Source organism: Myxocyprinus asiaticus, chromosome 3, assembly GCF_019703515.2.
Source record: "Myxocyprinus asiaticus isolate MX2 ecotype Aquarium Trade chromosome 3, UBuf_Myxa_2, whole genome shotgun sequence".
NCBI classification, from domain to species: Eukaryota; Metazoa; Chordata; class Actinopteri; order Cypriniformes; family Catostomidae; genus Myxocyprinus; species Myxocyprinus asiaticus.
This window is the reverse complement of record NC_059346.1, coordinates 29,325,148-29,347,631: the sequence shown is the minus strand read 5'-3', so window position 1 is coordinate 29,347,631 and position 22,484 is coordinate 29,325,148. Positions and strand designations below refer to the sequence as shown.

The window sequence follows — 22,484 nt, the reverse complement described above, 5'->3', positions numbered from 1 at the left end:
CGTGCACAGTTGGTGCTGACCTGTTTGAAGGTGTTCAGACAGAAGACGGCGGTTCGACCAACTCGGGTTGATGCATATGAGACCGCTTCAGCACTGGCTTCAGACTCGAGTCCCAAGACACATCGCGTGGCCATTACACCTATCTGTCACAGCCTCTTCAGCCCTTGGATCGACCTCATGTTTCTATGGGCAGGCATTCCCCTAGAGCAGGTCTCCAGGTGCTTCGTGGTTATGACAGACACCTCCAAAACGGGCTGGGGTGCTGTATGCAATGGGCAAGCAGCCGCTGGCTTATGGACGGGCCCGCGGCTGCATTGGCACATCAACTGCCTCGAGTTACTGGCAATTCTGCTCGCCCTGCAGAGGTTTCGGCTGTTGATCTAGGACAAGCATGTGTTAGTTTGGACAGACAGCATGGCAACAGTAGCATATATCAACCGTCAAGGCGGTCTGCGCTCCCGTTGTATGTCACAACTCGCCTGCCGTCTCCTCCTCTGGAGTCAGCAGCACCTCAAGTCACTGCGAGCCACTCACATCCCGGGCGTCCTCAACACTGCAGCGGACATGCTCAGGTGGTCCAGCTGATTTGGAGTTGATTCTGGCAGGCACAGGTAGACCTGTTTGCCTCCCAAGAATCCTCCCACTGCCCGCTCTGGTACTCCCTGACTGAGGCACCTCTTGGTATAGACGTACTGGCACACAGCTGGCCCCCTGGACTTCGCAAATATGCGTTTCCACCAGTGAGCCTACTTGCACAGACTCTGTGCAAGGTCAGGGAGGATGAGGAGCAGGTCGTCCTGGTAGCACACTACTGGCCCACCCAGACATGGTTCTCGGACCTCACGCTCCTCGCTTCCCTTTCCTTCCTGCAGGAGAGGTTGGAAGGGCGGCTGTCCTCCTCCATCTTGAAGGTGTATGTAGCCGCTATAGTGGCACACCATGACACAGTGGATGGTAAGTCCTTAGGGAAGCACGACCTGATCATCAGGTTCCTGAGAGGCGCCAGGAGGTTGAATCCCTCCAGACCGCACCTCGTTCCCTCATGGGACCTCTCTGTAGTTCTTCAGGGTCTACGGAGAGCCCCCTTTGAGCCCTTGCAGTCAGCTGAGCTTAAGGCACTCTCTTTGAAGACTGCCCTCCTGACTGCGCTCACTTCCATCAAGAGGGTAGGAGACCTGCAAGCGTTCTCTATCAGAGAAACATGCCTGGAGTTCGGTCCAGGCTACTCTCACGTGATCCTGAGACCCCGACCGGGCTATGTGCCCAAGGTTCCCTCGACCCCTTTTAGGGATCAGGTGGTGAACCTGCAAGCACTGCCCCAGGAGGAGGCAGACCCAGCCCTGACATTGCTGTGTCCGGTGTGCAATTTATGCATCTATCTGGATCGCACGCAGAGCTTTAGAATCTCTGAGCAGCTCTTTGTCTGCTTTGGTGGACAGCAGAAAGGAAGTGCTGTCTCCAAGCAGAGGATCGCCCACTGGCTCATTGATACCATAACAATGGCATATCACGCCCAGGATATGCCGCCACCAGTAGGGCTACGAGCCCATTCTACCAGGGGTGTAGTGGCCTCCTGGGCCTTGACCAGTGGTGCCTCTCTAACAGACATTTGCAGAGCAGTGGGCTGGGCAACACCTAACACCTTTGCGAGGTTCTACAATCTCTGGGTGGAACCGGTTTCATCCCGTGTAGTGGCACGCACAAGCAGGTAAGTCCGGGATAGCTGGCCGGGTGTATCGCTTGCGCATAGCATCTTTCACCTCCCCTGAGCTGAAGACGTGTGCTGTTTACTCCCAGTAGTGTTCACAAACTGTGTTCCCTGGATGATTTCCTCCGAGCCCTGTGGCAGGCGAGTTTGTGGAGAAACGTGCTAACTAAGCCCTGTACTGGGGTAGGTGCTCCGCATGTGGTGGTTCCCTGTAGGTAACCCCATGCGACGTATATCTTCTGCAAATTAATTTCCCTGTTGGTAAACTGCATCTTCCTTGGGCAGAGGCCCCTCTGCCCCAGTCACCATGCTTGTAGAAACTCCTCCCCCGCAGGGTAGGACCTACCATGGGACTTCTCCACATTGCATACTTCCAACAAAGCTCGGCAAGACCATGTGACGTATTTCCACTCAAAATACCCCCCCCCCCCCCACCTCCTCTCTTTGGGCAGGGTGTGGTCTCCACGGTGTCTTCCCCCTGGGAGTGACACCCCCCCGACTAGACCTGGTGGCCCCAGTTGGTTAATTCCTTTTTTGGGGGGGAGAGGAAAAAAAGAGGATAAGAGGCCACTACTGGGCTAGCCTGTCTCTATCTTTTGGGCAGTCGACTTGTCCCCAAAGGGCCGTTTGACACTCATAACAGTGTTGGAGGAGGTTAGGTGTCAGCCTGGTGTGCTGGCTATGAGGTACACAGTGGTCTGCCCGTCACACACCGCCAGTTCACGTAACACAGTTTAGCCAGTTGCGGCATTTCGTATAGGGACCCCTAATGTCACTACATCGACACAACGTCGAGTGAGTGACATATAGGGAACGTCCTGGTTACTTGTGGAACGTCCTGGTTACTTGTGCAACCTCCGTTCCCTGATGGAGGGAATGAGACGTTGTGTCCCTCCTGCCACAACGCTGAACTACCTGCTGAATTGGCCGGGACCTTGTCTCGGCTCCTCAGCACAAAACCTGAATGAGTGGTTGCATACCAGCTCCTTTTATACCCATATGTCCGGGGGAGTGGTAGGCAAATACCACTCACCAGTTTTCATTGGCCTTTTATCAAAGACCAGAGGTGTCTCGGGCTCCCAAGAGTGACCCCTAGTGTCACTACATTGACACAAAGTCTCGTTCCCTCCATCAGGGAACGGAGGTTACAAAAGTAACCAGGACGTTTCTGAATATTGAATTTTTGTGCAGTAGAGTTTGAAATGCATTTTATGTCGATGCATGTAGCGTAATAGTGCAGGTATTAAGTTAAAATGTTGATTTATTAATTAGAGAAAAGGGTTTTTTATTTAAAGACCCAGCAAAAATTAACCATGGTTTTACTATAGTAATATTGTTGTAACCATGACTGCTGTCACCATGGTTTTTCTGCAGAAATCATGGTTTTGATACAATTATGCAACATTAATTCTGTAGTGTCCATATAGTAACCATGATTATACTATATATTGTAAACATGACAGTAAACATGTTGATTTTGTGGTTACTATGTTTTTACTACAATTACCAAAGTTAAACTATGGTTACTGTAAACCAATGATTTTTATTCAGGGCAAACCTGTTGAAGTATTTGTTACCAAAAAGAGTATTCTTACTTTGGATTTGGCAGTAATATTTTTATTTTTTTTTCTGTACATTGCAAATACCGAACTGTACCGAAACCGTGACACTAAAACCGTGATACAAACCGAACTGAAAGAAATTTGAACCGTTACACCCCTAGTGTATATAGTGTGTCTAGGTGATCTCACCCAAATTGTGTTTTCCCCCTGAGCTTCTCCCTTTGAAGTCTGTGGGAAGTCCTTTCCTCTATTCTCTCATCTTGATAGGAGAAAGAGAGAAAAGATAGGTTTTCAATGACACCCCTCCATTTTCTTCCCTCTCCTCTGCCCTCCATCTCCATCACTGTATTCATGCATTCTTCTCCATCAGACACACACTTCACATTCATTCCTGTTTGCTCTCTTTTTTCTTTCCCTCTTTTTTTGTTTCCCTTTCTTTCACACAGAGTCATAGAGAAAGAAAAAGCATTATGAATATTTTAACTTCCAGAAATGTCACTGAAAAAAAGCAGAAAGTGAAAAAAAGACAGAGTATAATGATTCAAGTGCTGTTTCTGTTTCTTGGAGTAAAACCATGTGAATATGGAAGGATGGCTCGGGGATATTTATAAGCACTCAAGTACATTTCTCTTGCAACATACTTTTCAAATCTAAGCAAATAAATCATTAATATTTGAATCTTTTACCATGGCAAAAAGAGAAATATAGCTCTGCACTGTCTGTTTATGAATTGTTAATGAGCCAGATGATTGTATCAATAATTAGGTGCAAATCGACAACATTAACACATTAATCAGTAGGAAGACGTCATCTTTTGTCTGTGGATTTGGAAGAAGATGGGGCATTGCACCACTCTTCAAGAGAGCAGCAATTCAATATGCCTCCGTATTCATCATGCACACAACTGAAAAGAGATGTTTCTATATTTCCTGTGTGTATTCATCCTAGCAGGCTTTGTACAATCTTTGAGAGGGTGTTTGTGTGCATAGGGTAACCTAGAGGAGCTTTGAATCTTTATGGATTGCTCTGACCCAAATTTTACCTGCATAATTGCAGGAATATGTCATTTTTAGAGTTGTATTTATCACAGGTGTGAGAGCTGGTGCCTGTAGGCTTTTTATTGTACTGCTCTCTTAAATTTGTGCTTAACACACACTCCACTTTTAACTCAATTCATCAGTGCCTTTTTACAGTATGTTCACTGGCAAACAGGAATTGTCTAGGCCCCACTGCTTTTGACTGCACATATCACCATAGCAGGGCATCTTGCAGAAGGCACAGGAGGTAATGATGTAGAAGAGAGAGAAAGACAGACCTATCTTACTCTGTTTCTCTCCCAGATGGATAGCAAAACCTGAAACCACCAACATTATGGAGACCAGCCACAGTTCCCCAAGAGCAAAATATATAAATATACATACTTAACATACTAAATCATGTCCTAATCAAATCAAAATGTTTAGAAAGATTTCTGTGAGGGTTGCGTTTAGGATTAGAGGATCGAAAATAGAATTAGCTCGGTATCAAAAACAATACAAATCAATGAGACATCTCCACTTTGATAGAAAAACAAATTTGTGTGTGCTTCTTTATTGCCTGGGACATCTTACTGTAGACACAAATATGTGTGTTTGTGTGTGTTACTTCACATTGTCATCCTTTATATAACGTAATGGACATTTCTCTTTGAGTTTATAAAATAGTATTTGTGGTTATCAAATTTTGTTGACCATTCCTGGCACTCACAACTGCATTTAGCCATATAATTGTAGTGTTTGCATTGTGTTGATGAAAGGTTGTAGGTTGCCTTCATATTGGCACCATAACACCCACCAACATTACATAATGTAATTGTGATTATATGAAGAGTTCAAGGAGGAGACTATGCTATTATTAGACGTAATAACTACCAATGATAATATATATATATATATAATAAAAAAATGAGGATGGCACTTTACAATAAGGTTTACATAGCTTATGCAGTAGTTAACATGAACAAACAATGAACACTACTTTTGCATCATTTATTAATCTTAATTTCTACATATACTAATACATTTTTACATAAAAAGTTGTATATGTGAACATAAGTTAATGCATTATATATGAACTATCACAAACAAGCAATGAACAATAGTATTTTGATGAATTAACAACTTAGTGTACATTAATGAATGCAGTGAAAGGTCATTGTTTATTGTTCATTCATCGCTCATGATACTGAATGCATTTACTAGTGTTAACAAATAGAACCTTATTGTAAAGTGTTACCATTTTTACTGTGATTCTTTTCACCTTTGATAGCTTTTTTTGGGAAGCATATTTACAAGATAAATCATAGCATGAACATCATATTAAGCTTATTGTGAAGTGTTAGCTTTTTTTCTATGATGCTTTTTACCTTTGATAGGATTGTATGGAAAAAAAAAATGCATTAAGGGAAGCATATTTACTAGAGAAATCATACATGAACATTACATGAACAAAGTAAAGAACAAGAATGTTTTGTGCTCTGGAATGAAAGAAAAATTTTTTAATCATAAACTGTGCTTTAGTTTGAAATAATCAAGGAAGAAACATTCACCTGATGAAGGTTTCCAACAACACACACTCTGACTCACATTCCCGCTTGCTAGTTAATTGAGCAATCAGTATGATAATTTGAGACAAAATGCAGCTTAGTTCTTAGTTTTAAAATATCCTCACAATAATGTTTAATTAAAATTGGTGCGTACCTGAGTTTTATGCGCACAGACTCATCTGTCTGGTCCTTTTTGGGAAAGAAGGAAGAAGGACGTAAAAAACTCTCTCAATGTTTAATTATTCTTAACTAGCCTCAGGGAGAGTCTCAAGAGTTTTAATTAAGTCTGAATTAAAGTTATGTAAATTGCATGTGAAAGAAGCAGGTTTCTTTTCCTGTTTTGAAGAATAAATCTTTTTTTATTTCTTTTTATGTTAAATGGGGAAAAAAGAGACAAGAACTCTTGTCAGTTTTGCATGCACTCGTGTAAGCCAGCCTGCAAGCTTACACGAGTGCATGCAAAACTGACAAGAGTTCTTGTCTCTTTTTTCCCCATTCAACATAAAAAGAAATAAAAAAAGATTTATTCATGTGTACAGGTGTCAAGATAAATCCGCTGTTAGCTATTTGAAACTTTTTTTCCCCTCTCTTTTTCACTTTTACGTTTTCATTCACTCTGCTTTTCTTTGTCTATTTATGTTAGTTATTTACTGTCTTCCTCTTTTCCAAATACTAATTTTATCAACACAGTTATCACTTTACAATAAGGTTGTATATTTTTGATGCATCAGGTATCATGAATTTACAATCAAAAATAATTTTTAATGCATTAATTATTCTTGGTAAATGTAATTTATAATTATTTTCTATTGTTTAGTGTCAGTTCATGTTAGTTCACAATGCATTGCACAATGTTAACATACACAGTATGCATAAAATTAAAGGTGCTGTAAGTAATTTAAACCATTCTATAAGTTCCATAAGATTGAGCTGTTGAGTTAGACATGCCCCATCTTTCCAAAATACCGCCCTCCAAAGATAGTTGAGACCAAGGAGTTCTGTTTGACACTGAACAGTAGAGCAGTGTGTCTTCTCACAGTTGTCAAACACAACAGTAGCAAAATATCGCCCTCAGCTGACAACTGTTAAGAGTCTGAATATGAAATAAAATTGGAATGAACTGCTTCAACTACTACACTATAAAAAAGTGCAAAATGATTGACAGACCTGTGGTCACATATTTGTTTGCTGTTTACATAGTCTAACGCTGTCACAGAGACTGGTGAGATGTCTCAGGACACATATTTCAGTGATAACTTTCAGGGTGTTGGGCCTCTATGTATTCAGATAGAAGACAAAGGCAGGCCTAACACAGTCGTAAAACCTGACTGAGGCCCACACAGAGTCATAAATCTTACTGATAAAAACTGCGCCAAAATCAAACAAAGGGAGTCCAAAACAGACTACAAATCCCATGAAGCCTTGCTCACTAAAGGATCGAACTCTCAACTCCTATTGGATGAGGCACACAACAGAACGGCCCTCAACCATGACATCATTGGGAGTAGAAATAACTCTGAGATCTCTCTCTCTCTCTCTCTCTCTCTCTCGTACTAACGACACACACACGAGACCCCTCACAAACATTCTCGCACACACTTTTGGCTAGTAGATAACTTCGTGATAAAGCTCAGCTTTGTCCCTAAGTTATCGTACAAGCGGAGACACGTAGTAAACGGGAAGACACCATTAACCGGCTTCTCTCTGCCCACATTCGCGGCCATATTCTCTGGCCGGAAATCTCACATGACGTACTCTCCTTGAGAGTCACGTCCGCCATTTTGTGCGCGTCCCTCCTTACACACACACACACACACACACACACACACACACACACACACACACACACACACACACCTTCCTCTCATGTGTTATAGGATTATTTTGGTTTCCATATCTAATCATGTCACTGTTTAGTTTGTAGTTGTAAGTCGGAAGTTTATTGACTGCATTGTATTGATTATTAATTGATATTACTGCATAAATAAACTTTGTTATATTTCAAAGAGAAATGTTTTGGTTTGTTTTGCTTAAACCTGTGTCAAATGCTGACAGGGGATGTTAGTGCTCGGATTCAAGCCTTTATTGTTTCTTTTCGAAGGTCGATATTCTTCGGATGTCAATTTTCCTAAGAGAACAATCTAATATTGAGACTGTTATACTATCTGGTTATTAATCCCTAATTCCAGGGTGGTGCCCCAGCGATATTAATCCTTATTAATATTCTATTGATTTTTATAATTGATAATTATCTTTGATGATTGTTGAATTTGAAGGATAAATAAGCTAGTGTTAATTCTAATCAATGTTCCATTGATTTTAATAATTAATGATTATCTTTGATAATAATTAATATTCAATTTAATTTGATGGTTATGTTTGATTGTTGATGTGAAGGATTAAAAGAGCTAACATTGATTCAAATCAATGGTCTATTGATTTTAATAATTGATAATTATCTTTGATAATTATTAATTATTGCTAATAACCAAACCCACTCCTGAACGTAGCGCACTACATTTACATTTAATGAGTTAGATTCTATTATTTAATTTAAATATTAATAACTAAAGAAATAATTATTAATTATTTCTGATAGTAACACTGATCTAAACAACCAGTAGAACCTACAAGGGCGAAGGAATATTTTTCTGCATACCATTCCATAAAAAAAGTTTTAATGTTAAAATTGTATTTGTAGAAATTCACATTGACCTAGATTAATAAATGCTGTAAAACTATTGCATTAACTATTGTTAAAGAAGCACTAAGTAACTTTTGTCTTTGTGTCATCCTGGATTTACACTGACACCTAGTGGCTTGGATCATGCAGCATCATTTAAAATCAATAGCTTTAAGTTTCTGAGACCACTGTAGAAATTTAGTATTCACAATCAGACAGGATTACTTTATTCAATGAATGAAAGTGTCTAATAACAGGACGGTTACTGGGATTAATCAAGTAGTATTCGGCTGGTCATGTGATTCTCAGGCTTGGGGAGTAACGGATTACTTGTAACAGTGTTAGGTAATCAGGATACAAAAAAATTTGGTAACTGTAATCCGTAACAGTTACATAAAAACATTGTAACCAGATTACAGTTACATTAAAAAATGGGATTACTGCCAGGATTACAAGTTTTAAATTCTGACAAAAGAAATTGTGAATTTTCCTGACATAAAGTGATACAGACAGCTGTTTGTTTAGAGTAAGTGATGGTTTAGATGTGCGATATCTTCGGGTTCTCTCACATGACTCACTTGAGTCAGGAGTGCCTCCTACTGTTGCATGCGCAAATAACACCTGTCTCACATCAGCACTCTGCTCTTGAGGCAAACAGCTGCTTCATCGTGATGGCCACAGAAGAACATGCATTATTTTCTTGGAAATTATTCACTCTTTAAAAGAGAAAAGGGAAACAACATTAAAGTTCAGTGGAATTTATGCCTTCCAGCTGTGAAGATGCTCTCATGATCCAAGGACCTGAGAATATGAAGATAATAAGAGCCACACAGACATCACATTAGCTAGGTTAGCTAAAATTGGTTAATATTAAAATGTGTTAAATTGAGTTAGCCTTAGTGCTCAAAGAAATCTGTGGCCCTCGTCATTTGGCGGGAGCAGGAATAGCTGCCAATACTGACATGATTTGCACATCATTGCTGGTATGGCATAGAAATCCCCTGGTTTGTATGGTTGCAAATGCGAACTGTACTATATCAGCCAGGACATCCTGTATGTTGTTCTGTTGCATACTGAAGCTGAAAAAATGACCCCTCCCCCAGGTGAATGGTACTTAAACCTTAATCATTTAAGAAAAAAAAAAGTTTTGAATACAACAACAATACAAAAATCAACTGAAAAAATACCCCTGGAAAACTTGCTATGACTTTCTCTCCTTTTTCACCTCTAATGATTTTGCATTCCTGATCTTTATTAACAAATTCAAATTGTACACTTAAATACCAAATTAATTGAAAATGTGTTTTAAGTTCTTAGGAAAGAAAGTTCAGCGAAGAATTTTTCTGATTTTGATAAATTATTGTTGAGAACAGTTCAAATGTCTGAGTGAGGGAGACATTCTGGCAAATGTAACATGTTCAACACTTATAGTAATTAGGAAGAAGTAATTGAAAAGATACACTAAAAGTTTAAATCTGTTTTAATGTATTCTTTAAAACTTGATTTTGTTTTCTTTTTGGAATCAAAACTTTTTTTCCCCATTTAAATCCTCCGTAAACAGAAACATAAATATAGAAATCAGCCATAAACTGTTAGCTGGTGATGTTTGACTTTGGATCATGAGCAAGCAGAGGAAAGACACTCTCCAGCATCTAAGTATGACAGTAATAACAATGATGATGATGATAGCGTGTGATCTACCAGTTGAATACAGTCTGAAGTTAATGAATAGTGCAAATTACAATTCCCTGTACACACTAACTGCAATAGAATTACACTTTGCAGTGTTTTTGAATCTGAGGTATATCCTGTAAGATTTAGTTAACCAAGACATAATTCAGTGCATCTGCTCAGATTATATTTGCTCTATGATACATTTTCTTTTTCTGTAGCAGACAGAGAACTCACCTGATTTCTTCAAAAATACTGAGTTGTTCTACATTAACAGCTCACTTTCTGTTTTCCTGGTAGGGTGCAGTTAATATTACTCAAACATGTTCTGTTTGCATTCAAGGCATAATTTAAAGTTTTAGAGATCATATTGATTTTCTTGACTTTATTTATTTAGTTATGTGCCCTTGTGGTAATCCAAAAGTAATTAAAAGTAATCTAATTACATTTATTCCATATTGCTGTAATTGGATTATGTTACTGATTATATTTATTGTTAAATAATCAGTCATCTGTAAATGTTACTGATTACATTTATTGTAATTGTAATCTGTAACGGATTACATTAAAAACTAACCCTCCCACTTGGGGGAGATTCACTCTTTTCATACTTTGCTTTCATATTTTGTTTCATATTTCATATCACATTTTTAAATCAGCACTACCCATAAACAGCTTACAGGAAAGGTTTTGCTGCACCGTCCCCACATACTGTATAAATAAGTTAACTTAATTTGATATATTGGGCAGTGAGGCTATATTCATATGGTTAAAACCTTACAATAAGGTTGTATATATTAAAGGTGCACTCAATGTAATTCTAACATGGCAGCCCCCATGCGTGGACCCTCTCCATTTAGAATAAAACAGCTTTTATAAGGTTACTGATATGACTGGAGTCTTCATTTTAATGTGGGTGGTCATGATTTCCTACATATATTACAAATTACAATTCATGTCTTTAGGAGTTAAACTCTTTTACTGAGGAAAAATTTACTGAGTGCACCTTTAATATATACAAACTTATTGTAAGGTTTTAACCATATGAATATAGCCTCACTGCCCAATATATCAAATTAAGTTAACTTATTTATACAGTATGTGGGGACGGTGCAGCAAAACCTTTCCTGTAAGCTGTTTATGGGTAGTGCTGATTTAAAAATGTGATATGAAATATGAAACAAAATATGAAAGCAAAATATGAAAAGAGTGAATCTCCCCCAAGTCCTGGCTGTTGTCCATGCAAATTTAATATAGAGTTGTTATGTATAAATCTTTAAAATATGCATTTGCTCTGCATATAAAAAGGATGTTTGACCATCTATTTTTTTTTATTTTTTATTACATTGTTTTATATGCAAGCCACAGAGAGTGAGGACACACCATACATACAAATTCACACATTTCCCTCTTAATTCAGTTAGAGTTTAAATAGTTTCATATGAGCAACAATAATAATGAAATGAAATTAATTAAATATTTTTCTCACTCTGTCTCTCTGCAGGTTTGAAACAGATCCATGCCCTGTCTATCCAAGGGAACTATGAATTGCGTATAGATCTTGAGGACTTTGAAAACAGCACAGCTTTTGCGCAGTATGGTGTGTTTGGAGTTGGACTATTCTCTGTTGATCCAGAGGATGATGGTTACCCACTAACCATTGCTGATTACACTGGCACTGCAGGTACACACACGTACTTACATATTAAACACATGCTAATTTCAGCCTCAGATAACATGGCCATGGACCGCCCATAGTTCTTTCACTGACTGTCTGATGCATATTGGACAGGCAAATGGCAAGTGTTGGCTGTATTTGACAGTTTGAATCTCATTGGCAATGTTAGTTTTCTATGTTAGTGGCATCAAATCTTTGAAAGTTACTCAGAGTTTCGGGTCACTTAAAGGAATATTCCAGGTTCAATACGAGTTAATTTAAATAGAATTTAGTTAAGTTTGACTTGTCCCTCCTTAAAAAAAAAAAAAAAAAAAAAAAAAAATCTGGGTTACAGTGAGGCACTTACAATGGAAGTAAATGGGGTCAATCTGTAAACATTAAAATACTAGTATAGCCACAAGATGTAAACAATATGTGTATTAACATGACTTTAGTCTGATAAAATCACTTACTAACCTTTTCTGTGTAAAGTTATATCCAATTTTACAATTTCGTTGTAAACTCTTAAATCCTAAAACGGCTGTATAAACGATGATGTAAACAACTTTACAGCTCAAATAATACACACATTTTAATAGAAGAATTAATGTAAGTACTTTTATAAAATTATACACTTCACATTTCTACCTTTAAACCCTTCAAAAATTGGCCCCATTCACTTCCATTGTTAGTGCCTCACTGTAACCTCAGTTTTAGCATTTATTTTTAAAGAAGGAATGAGTCTAAATTATTTTTGTGGTAATCAACATTATGCCACAAATGCTGTCGATTAAGCTTAAAGGGTTAATTCACCCAAAAAAATAAAATTCTCTCATCATTTACTCACCCTCATGCTATCTAAGATGTGTATGACTTTATTCTGCAGAACACAAATTAAGATTTTTAGAAGAATATCTCAACTCTGTAGGTCCATGCAATGCAAGTGAATGGTGATCAGGCCTTTGAAGCTCCAAAAAGAAGATAAAGTCAGTGTAAACATAATCCAGTGGCTTAATCAATGTCTTCTGAAGCGATCCAGTTGGTTTTGGGTGAGAACAGACCAAAATGTAACTCCTTTTTTACTGAACATCTTGCCATTGCAGTCTCTAGGCACGATCATGTTTTCAAGCTCGATTACACTTTCTACAGCACCATCTAGTGCTCTGTGCATGCATCAAGCACTAGGAAGTGTAATCAAGCTTGAAATCATCATGCCCAGAGACTGCGATGGCAAGATGTGCAGTGAAAAAGGAGTTATATTTTGGTCTGTTCTCACCCAAAACCAACTGGATCATTTCAGAAGACATCAATTAAACCACTGGAGTCATACAGATTACTTTTATGCTGACTTCATCTCCTTTTTGGAGATTCACAGGCCTGATCACCATTCACTTGCATTGTATGGACCTACAGAGCTGAGATGTTCTTCTAAAAATCTCTGTTTGTGTTGAGTAGAAGAAAGAAAGTCATACACATCATGACATGAGGGTGAGTAATTGATGAGAGAATTTTCATTTTTGGGTGAACTATTCCTTTAAATTTTATAAAATCTGAAATAGTCATTTAGATATTAAAGAGATATACAAGATATACACAAGCAGAACTTTGGACAGAAATTCTGATCACAGTCTATTCCAATTTTTTTTTTTTTTTTTTTTTTTGGTGTTTCATGTACTATCATCATTCACCAGACCGCCGCACAATTATGTGAATCTTTTTTTGCAACGCAGGTTTATTATTGTGGTATAATCTATTTCAGGTAAACAGCACATAAAAACAAAACGTAGGGGAGAACGGGGCACAAACTAACATGGGGCAAGTTGTAACACGCATGGTTTAAACGTTTCCACACACACTGGTAAGACGAAACTTCATTTGTTTACTTGTTGCCATATCAACACTGTGTAGAGAAAAAAGTGCATCAAAATTCAAAAGCATATGGAAGATATCGCCTAAAGTTTAAAATGTACACAAAAGTTCATTTTTATCTCAGTTTTTTGTGTCATCATTTTAATTTTAATTTAATTAATCTGTTAGCTAGCTTCTTACATATTCTTTTCATTCTTAGCTAGCCAGCAGAAGTATTTTGCCAGGTTTAGCCACTGCATTACAACGTGCCCCAAATAGAACAAACTATATGCAGTTCCATGCAATGAGATACGTAATTTACATAATTCCACTTTATTCGTGTGTGTGTGTGTGTGTGTGTGTGTTTGTGTGTGTGTGGGTGGGTGTGTGTGTGTGTTGTGTCATCAGTCCATGCATTATTTCTGCCAATGCTGTGGCTTTACTGTGTATTCATTGTCAAGTATCAAAATTATTATTAATAAATGGCTTTTATTGACATTTATTAATAATAGTTGAAACATTATTAGTTTATCTTCTGTATATTTTATTTAGAACAGAATCAGTTGTTAGAGGGGGATTTTAAGCTGTCATATGTTCATGTTACAGTGTGCCCCTCACCTGTATGGGGCACGTTGTAACATTTAAATGTTCTTCTTTCCAGGTAGATAAAAAAGTATACGCTGTATTCATAAAACAAGATTACAAATTTGTACCAAACATGTTTCAAATTAATGTGAAAAAAGAAAAATACTTTGAATCCCAAGTGCATTTACACAAACTTAAGAAAACCAAAAAGTGTTGCTTTGTGCCCTGCTCTCCCTAACTCTTGTAGGTCCCTTTTTATATATTAGTCAGATGGCCTCTTCCTGTCTAGTGAGCGGTTCTTGGTGAGAATAGGGTGAAATGAGGACCAGACAGTTTAGAAAATGGAATTAAGTCAAAGGACTGGCCATGCAAAACTAAACATATAACGACACAGTCTCTCTATCTTTCTCACTCTCTCTCTCTCATACAGTAATACTGTGGGTCAGTATCTTCAATATTCGCAATTAGTATGGCTTGTTTAAATCACATGCTTAAAATTCAACTGTAACTTTCAAGGACCTGGTATGCAAATCAGTTAACATGATTAAATCTCTATCAACAGTACAAACAAGTGTTTATTTGTTCAGATAAGTGGTCCATTTCAGTGCTTGATGAATAATCATAGCACTTAAAACACTCTTTAGTTACTTCTCACCCGCTAACACAACATACTGTACTGTATATCACACTTCCTTTCCAATATCACCATACACACAAACCCATGCACGTCTAGGAGGCGAAATGCCACCCAATCGATTACTACCATTGACTTAGACAAATGTCAAGAACACAGACTAATGCATCTCCACAATCCGAATTGGAAACCTCCTCGGAGCCCTGTAAGAAACATCAGTGAGCAATGAGATAAACAGAAATAGAAAGTGCATTCTGAGTTTGAACAGAGGACAGGAGGTAAGGAAAGGAGAGAGACAGAAAATACACCATGAAAAGAGCATGAAAGAGAGAGGTGAGATATGTGCTGTCTATACAGCAGGTACTTTCTGGCTTAAATTGGACTGTGTATGTAGCACTTGTTGTCAGATGAACAGGTGGTCACTGCTGGACAGTGTCTTCATGCCCTTGAGCTGCTGGCTTTCTTGCTTGCTGTCTGACAGCTCTCCCCTAATCGCAGTGCTGAGATTATTATTGTGATTATTTGCATCGGAGCTTTGACAGGCAGTTCTCCTTTGTACTGGCCTGGTGGGGCCTAATACATCTCAAAATAGAGACAGCATCAAGGTGACTCCGTATTCACACCACCGTGTGAGCACAAACAAACCCATGCATACATCTGCACACCTACAGTGCATTAGGGTGACTGTTTTCTGCGGGATTCACATATTGAAGGGCTTTTTGAGACCCTGTCACACTTGATATTACCACATCACCTGAAGGGTTTGTGAGACGATAATATCCCCTTGACAAATGAACAGTGATTCCCAAGAGCAGGTGACCGAATCTGAGGGTTTTGCAAGGACATGTCTTGATATTACACTCCTAATGCAGAAATGTCAACAGCAGCCATACAAGTATTTTCTGTAGGCTCTCTATGACCCTAGTGTGACTAATGGCTTATTCCCATAGCTGCAGAGAAAATCTGTCAAGCTTTAATGATGCCTGTTTCCAGAGGGAAATGGAGTGCTTCTCTAGGATCAGTTCTCGGTGCATTGTCTTTGACATTATTGAGGAAAACTGACTGTGGATCAGAAGATTGAAGATCTTCAAGGTCAGGGACAGTTAGAGAGGAGGGATGAAGGCTTACTGCTTTCATTCAAGAAATTAGATCCTGTTTTATGAGTCATTCTTTTTCTTTTAGGCTGGATGAAAGGTTAAACACAAACTGGTGCTGAACAAGGACTATGAAATCCCAGCGAGGTTTAGAACCCCTGCATTATACCTCCTGACATTTACCTCTTTTGTACTGATCCACATGCTCTCTTTTTCTTTCTCTTTTCTTCTTTTTCTCATCTCCATGGAACACTGTGTTCCAGCTCTTTTACAACTGTGAATTATGGAATATGGGTAGTTGATGCCTTTTTTTTAAGGATTTCAAGTTAAAATGTTTATGAATGTATGATGGAAAGTGTATATCTTAAGTGTTGTAACTAGTCACAATTCCGTTTAAAGGAAAAATTCACACAAGAATGAAAATTCTGTCATCATTTACTCACCTTCATGTTGTGCCAAACCCATATGACTTTCTTAAGAGGAGCACAAAAGGAAACATTTAGCAGAATGCGAGTCACCATTCACTTTGAGAATGTTGACTGAGGCTAACATTCTGCCTCTTTTGTGTTCCACAGAAGAACGAAAGTCATATGGGTTTGGAACAACATGAGAATGGGTAAATCCATCCATCAATCAATTTTCTGTGCCCACTCATCCTACAGTATGTAGTGCCATGGCGGGTGCTATAGCCTGGATGAGTAAATGAAGAAAGAATATTCATTTTTGAGTAAATTTTTTTGCTATCCCTTGAAGTTGTCCACCAGTTTCCCCTCACTATGACAAATTAATTTTTAAAATTACAAATATTCCATGTGGTCTCTCAATTAATATTAGGTCTTATAAAATGCATGCAAAAAAATTATTAAATAACAGAAAAATGCATTTCAAAGTAGTTTTAGATGTAGTATAGACCTTATTCACAGCAGCGCCATATTTGCTTTTTAACGTGAATGAAAACAAGGCTGTGAGGGATTTACAGTCTCTTCAGTGGCATGCACTGTATACAGTCAAGCTGTATAAAGCTACTAGATCACATCTAATTTTCAACAACTTGTTTTCTGGATTTTTTTTTTTTTTTTTTTTTTTTTGACTTCAGATTTATTTCTTTTTTATTATTATTTTATTCATTATTTTATTTTATTTTATTTTATGTTTCATCAGCAGAACAACCTAAAACACTGAACAGACTGCAAGTCTATCCCTCACAGCCTCGTCATTCCCATCAAAAAATAAATATTGTACTGCTGTGAATAAGGCGAATAAGGTAGCATGCCATGCTTCCGAAAACTATTTCCACTTCCTAAAAGTATTTCATGTCAGCTACCCACATATCCTATTTTTTGTTGTTGTTGAGCTGACAGATACGTTTTATATGGCGACAGACAAATCGCCACCCAGCTTTCCTGCCAAAAGCTTCAAGTCACTTTAGGACTCTGAAGTTACAAGAAAATCCATTTATTTTAGTGATGAGAACACATTGCATTGTGTGTGTTGCTCCACTGATCTATTTAAGACCTCTCCTAGCAAACCCTCTTTATAAACTCTATAAGCTAGATTTCACATTAAAAATAATAATAATAATAATAATAATAATAATAATAATTATAATAATAATAAATTAAGAATAGAAATTTCATACTCTTTTTTTTTTTTTTTCTTTTTTTGGAGACTGGTGATTTTTTTAGGCAAATGTGGAGAAGTGCCTACTTTAGGTGCAAACCAGCATAACTTGACACGTTTGTTCAGCTAATTATGGAGTGACACTTACGCATATGTGTTTGTGTGAGAGAGCTGCAAGCCAGATTATTAAAAGGGTTTGAACAGATTTAGAGTTCACTAATGAGACTGATAAATTCATCAAATGTCATCAAATAAATCATCCCTCCTTTTTTAAGTGATGAAAAGAGATTCTTAAAGGAATATTCTGGGTTCAGTACAAGTTAAGCTCAATCGACAGCATTTGTGGCATAAAATTGATTACCACAAAAATTAATTTCAACTCGTCCATCAGTCTCTTTAAAAAAAGCAAAAATCATGGTTATAGAGAGGCAATTGCAATGGAAGTGAATGGGGGCCAATCTGTAAATGTTAACATACTCACTGTTTCAAAAGTATAGCCACAGTGAATATATAATATGCATGTAACATGATTTTAGTGTGATAAAATTGCTTACTAACCTTTTCTGTCAGGCATGTAACGATATACAAATTTCATAATATGATACGGTATGATGCAAAGCTTCACGATATGATTTAAAAAATAATTTTAAAAAACAGCGCACACAAATGTTTTGCTCAAACTTATTCAAGTATTCAACATAAATGTCTTTTAAATCATAAATTACACAACAATGTCTGACATTGGCAGCAAAAAGCAGAGCTCTATAATAAAGTAACTTGAAGGTTCACTCAGTAATTCTAATCAAATACACTTTTTGTCAAATTCTGCAAATATCTCCTCATAGTCTGCTAGAAAACAAATCTAGTATTTGTACACAGCCCTGGCTCAATACATTGGGGGGGTGGGGGGGGGTTGCAGAGGGAGAGGGAAATTCATTAGAAGAGCAATGGCAAATCTGGCTGATGCGAACTTTCTAAACTCCAAGGAGGACAAATGGTTGAGAAACAGACCAAGAGAAAAAGGTCAGACAAATATAAACTAAAAAAGAAGGATTATGATAAGTCGAGGGCTAGGAGCCACGTCAACATCGGCAAGGATTTTCAGCAGCGGAGAGACATCCGGGAGGTAAAAGGAATTAATTTGCGTGCATGAATTTGGGGGGCGGAGCTTCCAAAGGAGCACTGAAGTGAGGGGTGTGTTTGTTTTGGCAGTTGAGTTCAAATATCAACAGTGTTTCTCAGGAATCGCTGAGTGCACCTTTAAACAACAGCACTGCATTCATTCTGTTTGATTGTAATCAAAAATCTCATATGAAAAAATGTTCATGTTTTTCACTAGTCATTTATATTTGTATAGCACTTTTCACAATACACATTGTTTCAAAGCAGCTTTATAAAAATATTTTAATGTCTTAAAGTCCCCAGTGATCCTTTCCTTTCAATGTTATGTAGTGGTAAAAAAAAAAAAAAAAATTAAAAAAAAACTTGAGCAGAACCTGACTTTTCAATGTCAAATGTAAACCGTTTACATTTCAATGTCAAAAGCAAAGAATAATAAGTGTCATGTAATCGCAGGTTTCTTACGTTGTCAGATTTTGTAATAAGTTTGTTTTTGTTACTTATGAGCGTCTTACTCAGTGTCATGCTCCGTGTCGCCTGAAAGAGGCTGGCTGTTAAATGCAACTTTGCTGCTGCTGTGTTTCTGCATCGCGTGGTGATTTTGCCGTAAATTAAACAACATGTTTGATGTACTGTAGTGCCTGGACATAATGATATTTTTGGCAGATTTGACAAGCTGTAATGCAACAATCTACTTGGCAATTGCCATCTATCTTCTCACCTATGTACTGTAAATCTGTTGCTCTGTTTTTCCTGTGTGCGCTCAGTGCCATCTCACTGCGGAGGAGATTGTTTCGTAGCTCTCAGTGTTGCAGCACTTATTAAACTATAATGTGTTTATTTATGTATTATATGATACATATGGTATTGAATTATGAGCTTCATATTGTACGATACAATACGGTAAAATATTTTTTACACCCCTATTTTCTGTGTAAAGTTATAGCCAATTTTGTAAGTTAATTGCCATGATGATGTCATGTCAACAAACCCTAAAACCCTTAAATGACTGTAAAAACGATGACATAAACAACTTTACAGCTCAAATAATACACAAGTTTTAACAGAAGTTTTAATGTAAGTGCTATTATAAAATCATAAGCTTCATGATTCACATTTCTGCCTTAAAACCCACCAAAAATTGGCCCCATTCACTCCATTTTGCCTCAGTTTAACCTAAATGTTTGCCTTTTTTAAAAAAACAAAAGTGTAATCAATTTGTGGTAATCAATATTATGCCACACATGCTGTCGATTGAACTTAAATTATACTGAACCTGGAATATTCCTTTAAAGGTTAGAGAGAGAGCCAGAGACAGAGAGCGAACCAATTTGTTTTTCTTTTTTCTTAGTCACTGTACAATCTTGGTAACTCTATATGCATAAATCACACTGAAATGAGATAAAATGCTGAAAATGCTATTGTCATTTGTCTCAGCCACAGAGATGAGGCAAGTTTGCTTGTGTATGCTGTAAATTGTGTGCATGGACGTCTGGAGTCGTTTGTTTACATTGATGTGTGTTTGTACTGTGTGAAATGGGTTTCGGTGTGTTTCTTGAGCACATATTCAAGAATAATGCAAGTCAGCTCTGTTTCAACTGAAATATAATTGTCTTCTTTCTGCTCTTTTCCTCCTCTCCTATTGTGTGTGTGTGTGTGTGTGTGTGTGGCACGATTCTGCTTGTAACTAATCAACAGGGGATTCTTTGCTAAAGCACAACGGAATGAAGTTCACAACGAAAGACCGCGACAATGATCATTCAGAGAACAACTGTGCTTCGTTCTACCACGGCGCCTGGTGGTATCGCAACTGCCACACCTCCAACCTAAATGGTCAATATCTGCATGGACAGCACACCTCTTACGCTGACGGAATTGAGTGGTCATCCTGGACTGGATGGCAATACTCGCTAAAATTCACAGAAATGAAGATTCGACCAACACGCGAAGAGAGGGAGAGCCAGTAAATAGCAAAATGAAAATGGTCAAATTATTTCACGTGCAAGGAAGTTAAAAAATGAATAAAACCACAACAACAACAACAACAAAAAAACATGTTTAAAAGACTTGAATATGGAACTTACAATGTGGGAAAACAACAAGGACCGTTTTGTTGCTGATACCTGAAAGAGAGCTCATATTGATTGATTAGCACTTTTTGTTTTCTGTTTTGTTGATTAATTTGGCAGAAATGTTGCAGTATTATGCGACTAAAGTCAAATCTGCATTAAGTCTTCGTGTTTGAAGAAGGAGGGTACTACAAAAGAAGGAAGCGGTGGAGTATGCAGAGAATGAGAGGGAAATGAGAAAAGGCGAGCAGGGGAGGTTGCTGTGGGTGTTTGTCTCTTCAAGAGGAACTCATCTATCTGACAGGCCATTAACGAACATATTGGCCACTTTGTTAGATTGCCATTGCCAAGTGATTTAAGCCAAGCTCTTCATCTCACACATACACAGATGGAGGGTGGTTATGTGTCTATATGTGACAGAGAGACAGAGTTAAAAAAGGAAATGCGATATTGTCTTGTCTTTTTTGTGACTGTGTGTTTCTGACTTAACAGTCAACGAGTGTTCTTGGCAATCTCTTTATTGGCTCAACAATCTTGCTGACTGAATGTGTTTATTTACAAGACACATCAAACTCTCCCTCAAACGCACTCATACACATACAGATACTATCATGAGGGTTCCCACAATCATGGAAAACTTGGAAATATCAGGGAATTTTGAAATTAAGGTTTCTAGGCCTGGAAAAGTCTAAAAAGTCTCTGGAGATTATATATATTTTTTCTAGATACACTCTGCTCTAAAATATTTCATTGGCAAGATATCTCGCTTGTGTAGAATAAAACATGCTTGAAAGCCATAGTGATGTTCGATTTGTGAGCGACTCTTTCCTTCACACTCTCAAGTTCATTAGAGTTGATGACAGAAGTAGAAAAAAAATTATATTACGTGGTTGCTCAGATGTATCACAGCAGTTCCTAGGTGAATTGTCCACTGTGTGGCGCTGAAAGCAAGTTTATTTATTTATTTATTTATTTATTTTACGTTTTTAAGGTTAAACCTCTATCATATGGAGCCCCTTAAAGGACAGGGCGGGATTTTTTTTTCTGATATAGTTTTACGTGCCCTCACAATAGTTTTGCGTTCCCTCGCAATATATTCACCATGGTTTTACTATTGTAACCATATTTTGATATTCGTAGTAAAACCATAGTAATAATACAGGAAAAAGAAATCTGTGGTAATAAAAATAATAATTTTGTGGTTATTATGGTTTTACTTAAAAAAAATAAAAAAAACATGGTAAGCCTTCAGGAGTCATGGTTACTACAATATGACTATGGTTACTACAGTCTAGAGTATTACTATAATAAAACCATAGTTAAAATATGGTATCTGTATAGTAAAACCATAATAACCACAAAATTATTAATTTTATTACCATAGTTTTAATTTTCCTGTATTATCACTACACTTTTAAACATTTTAGTGTGAGTTCAACGTAAATTCCTGGCTACTAGTTGCATGACTTTCACAGTATATTTTACAGTAGTATTTTTACAATTTATTAAAATAAAAAAAAAAACTCTATACTGTGACTTCACATTGAACAGGACCACAAAATTACTGTAATGTAATGTAATGTTATGTAATGTAATGTAAATTACTGCATTGTAGAATTACAGTGACCATCTCTATTTTTTCAGCTTCTG

The 22,484-nt window shown here is 37.5% G+C and overlaps 1 protein-coding gene across 2 annotated transcripts in view; it reads left to right on the top strand.

Moving 5' to 3' along the window:
• LOC127420951 (fibrinogen C domain-containing protein 1-like) overlaps window positions 1–21,872 on the top strand; it is a 182,871-nt gene extending 160,999 nt beyond the window's left edge. For both annotated transcript variants that reach the window (XM_051663615.1, XM_051663608.1), the window contains 2 exons: window positions 11,713–11,892; window positions 20,464–21,872. In XM_051663615.1, the coding sequence (XP_051519575.1) occupies window positions 11,713–11,892; window positions 20,464–20,732 (449 nt within the window). In that variant the 3' untranslated portion in view covers window positions 20,733–21,872. The remainder of the gene's footprint in view (window positions 1–11,712; window positions 11,893–20,463) is intronic.
• The last annotated feature ends 612 nt before the right edge of the window (window positions 21,873–22,484 follow it).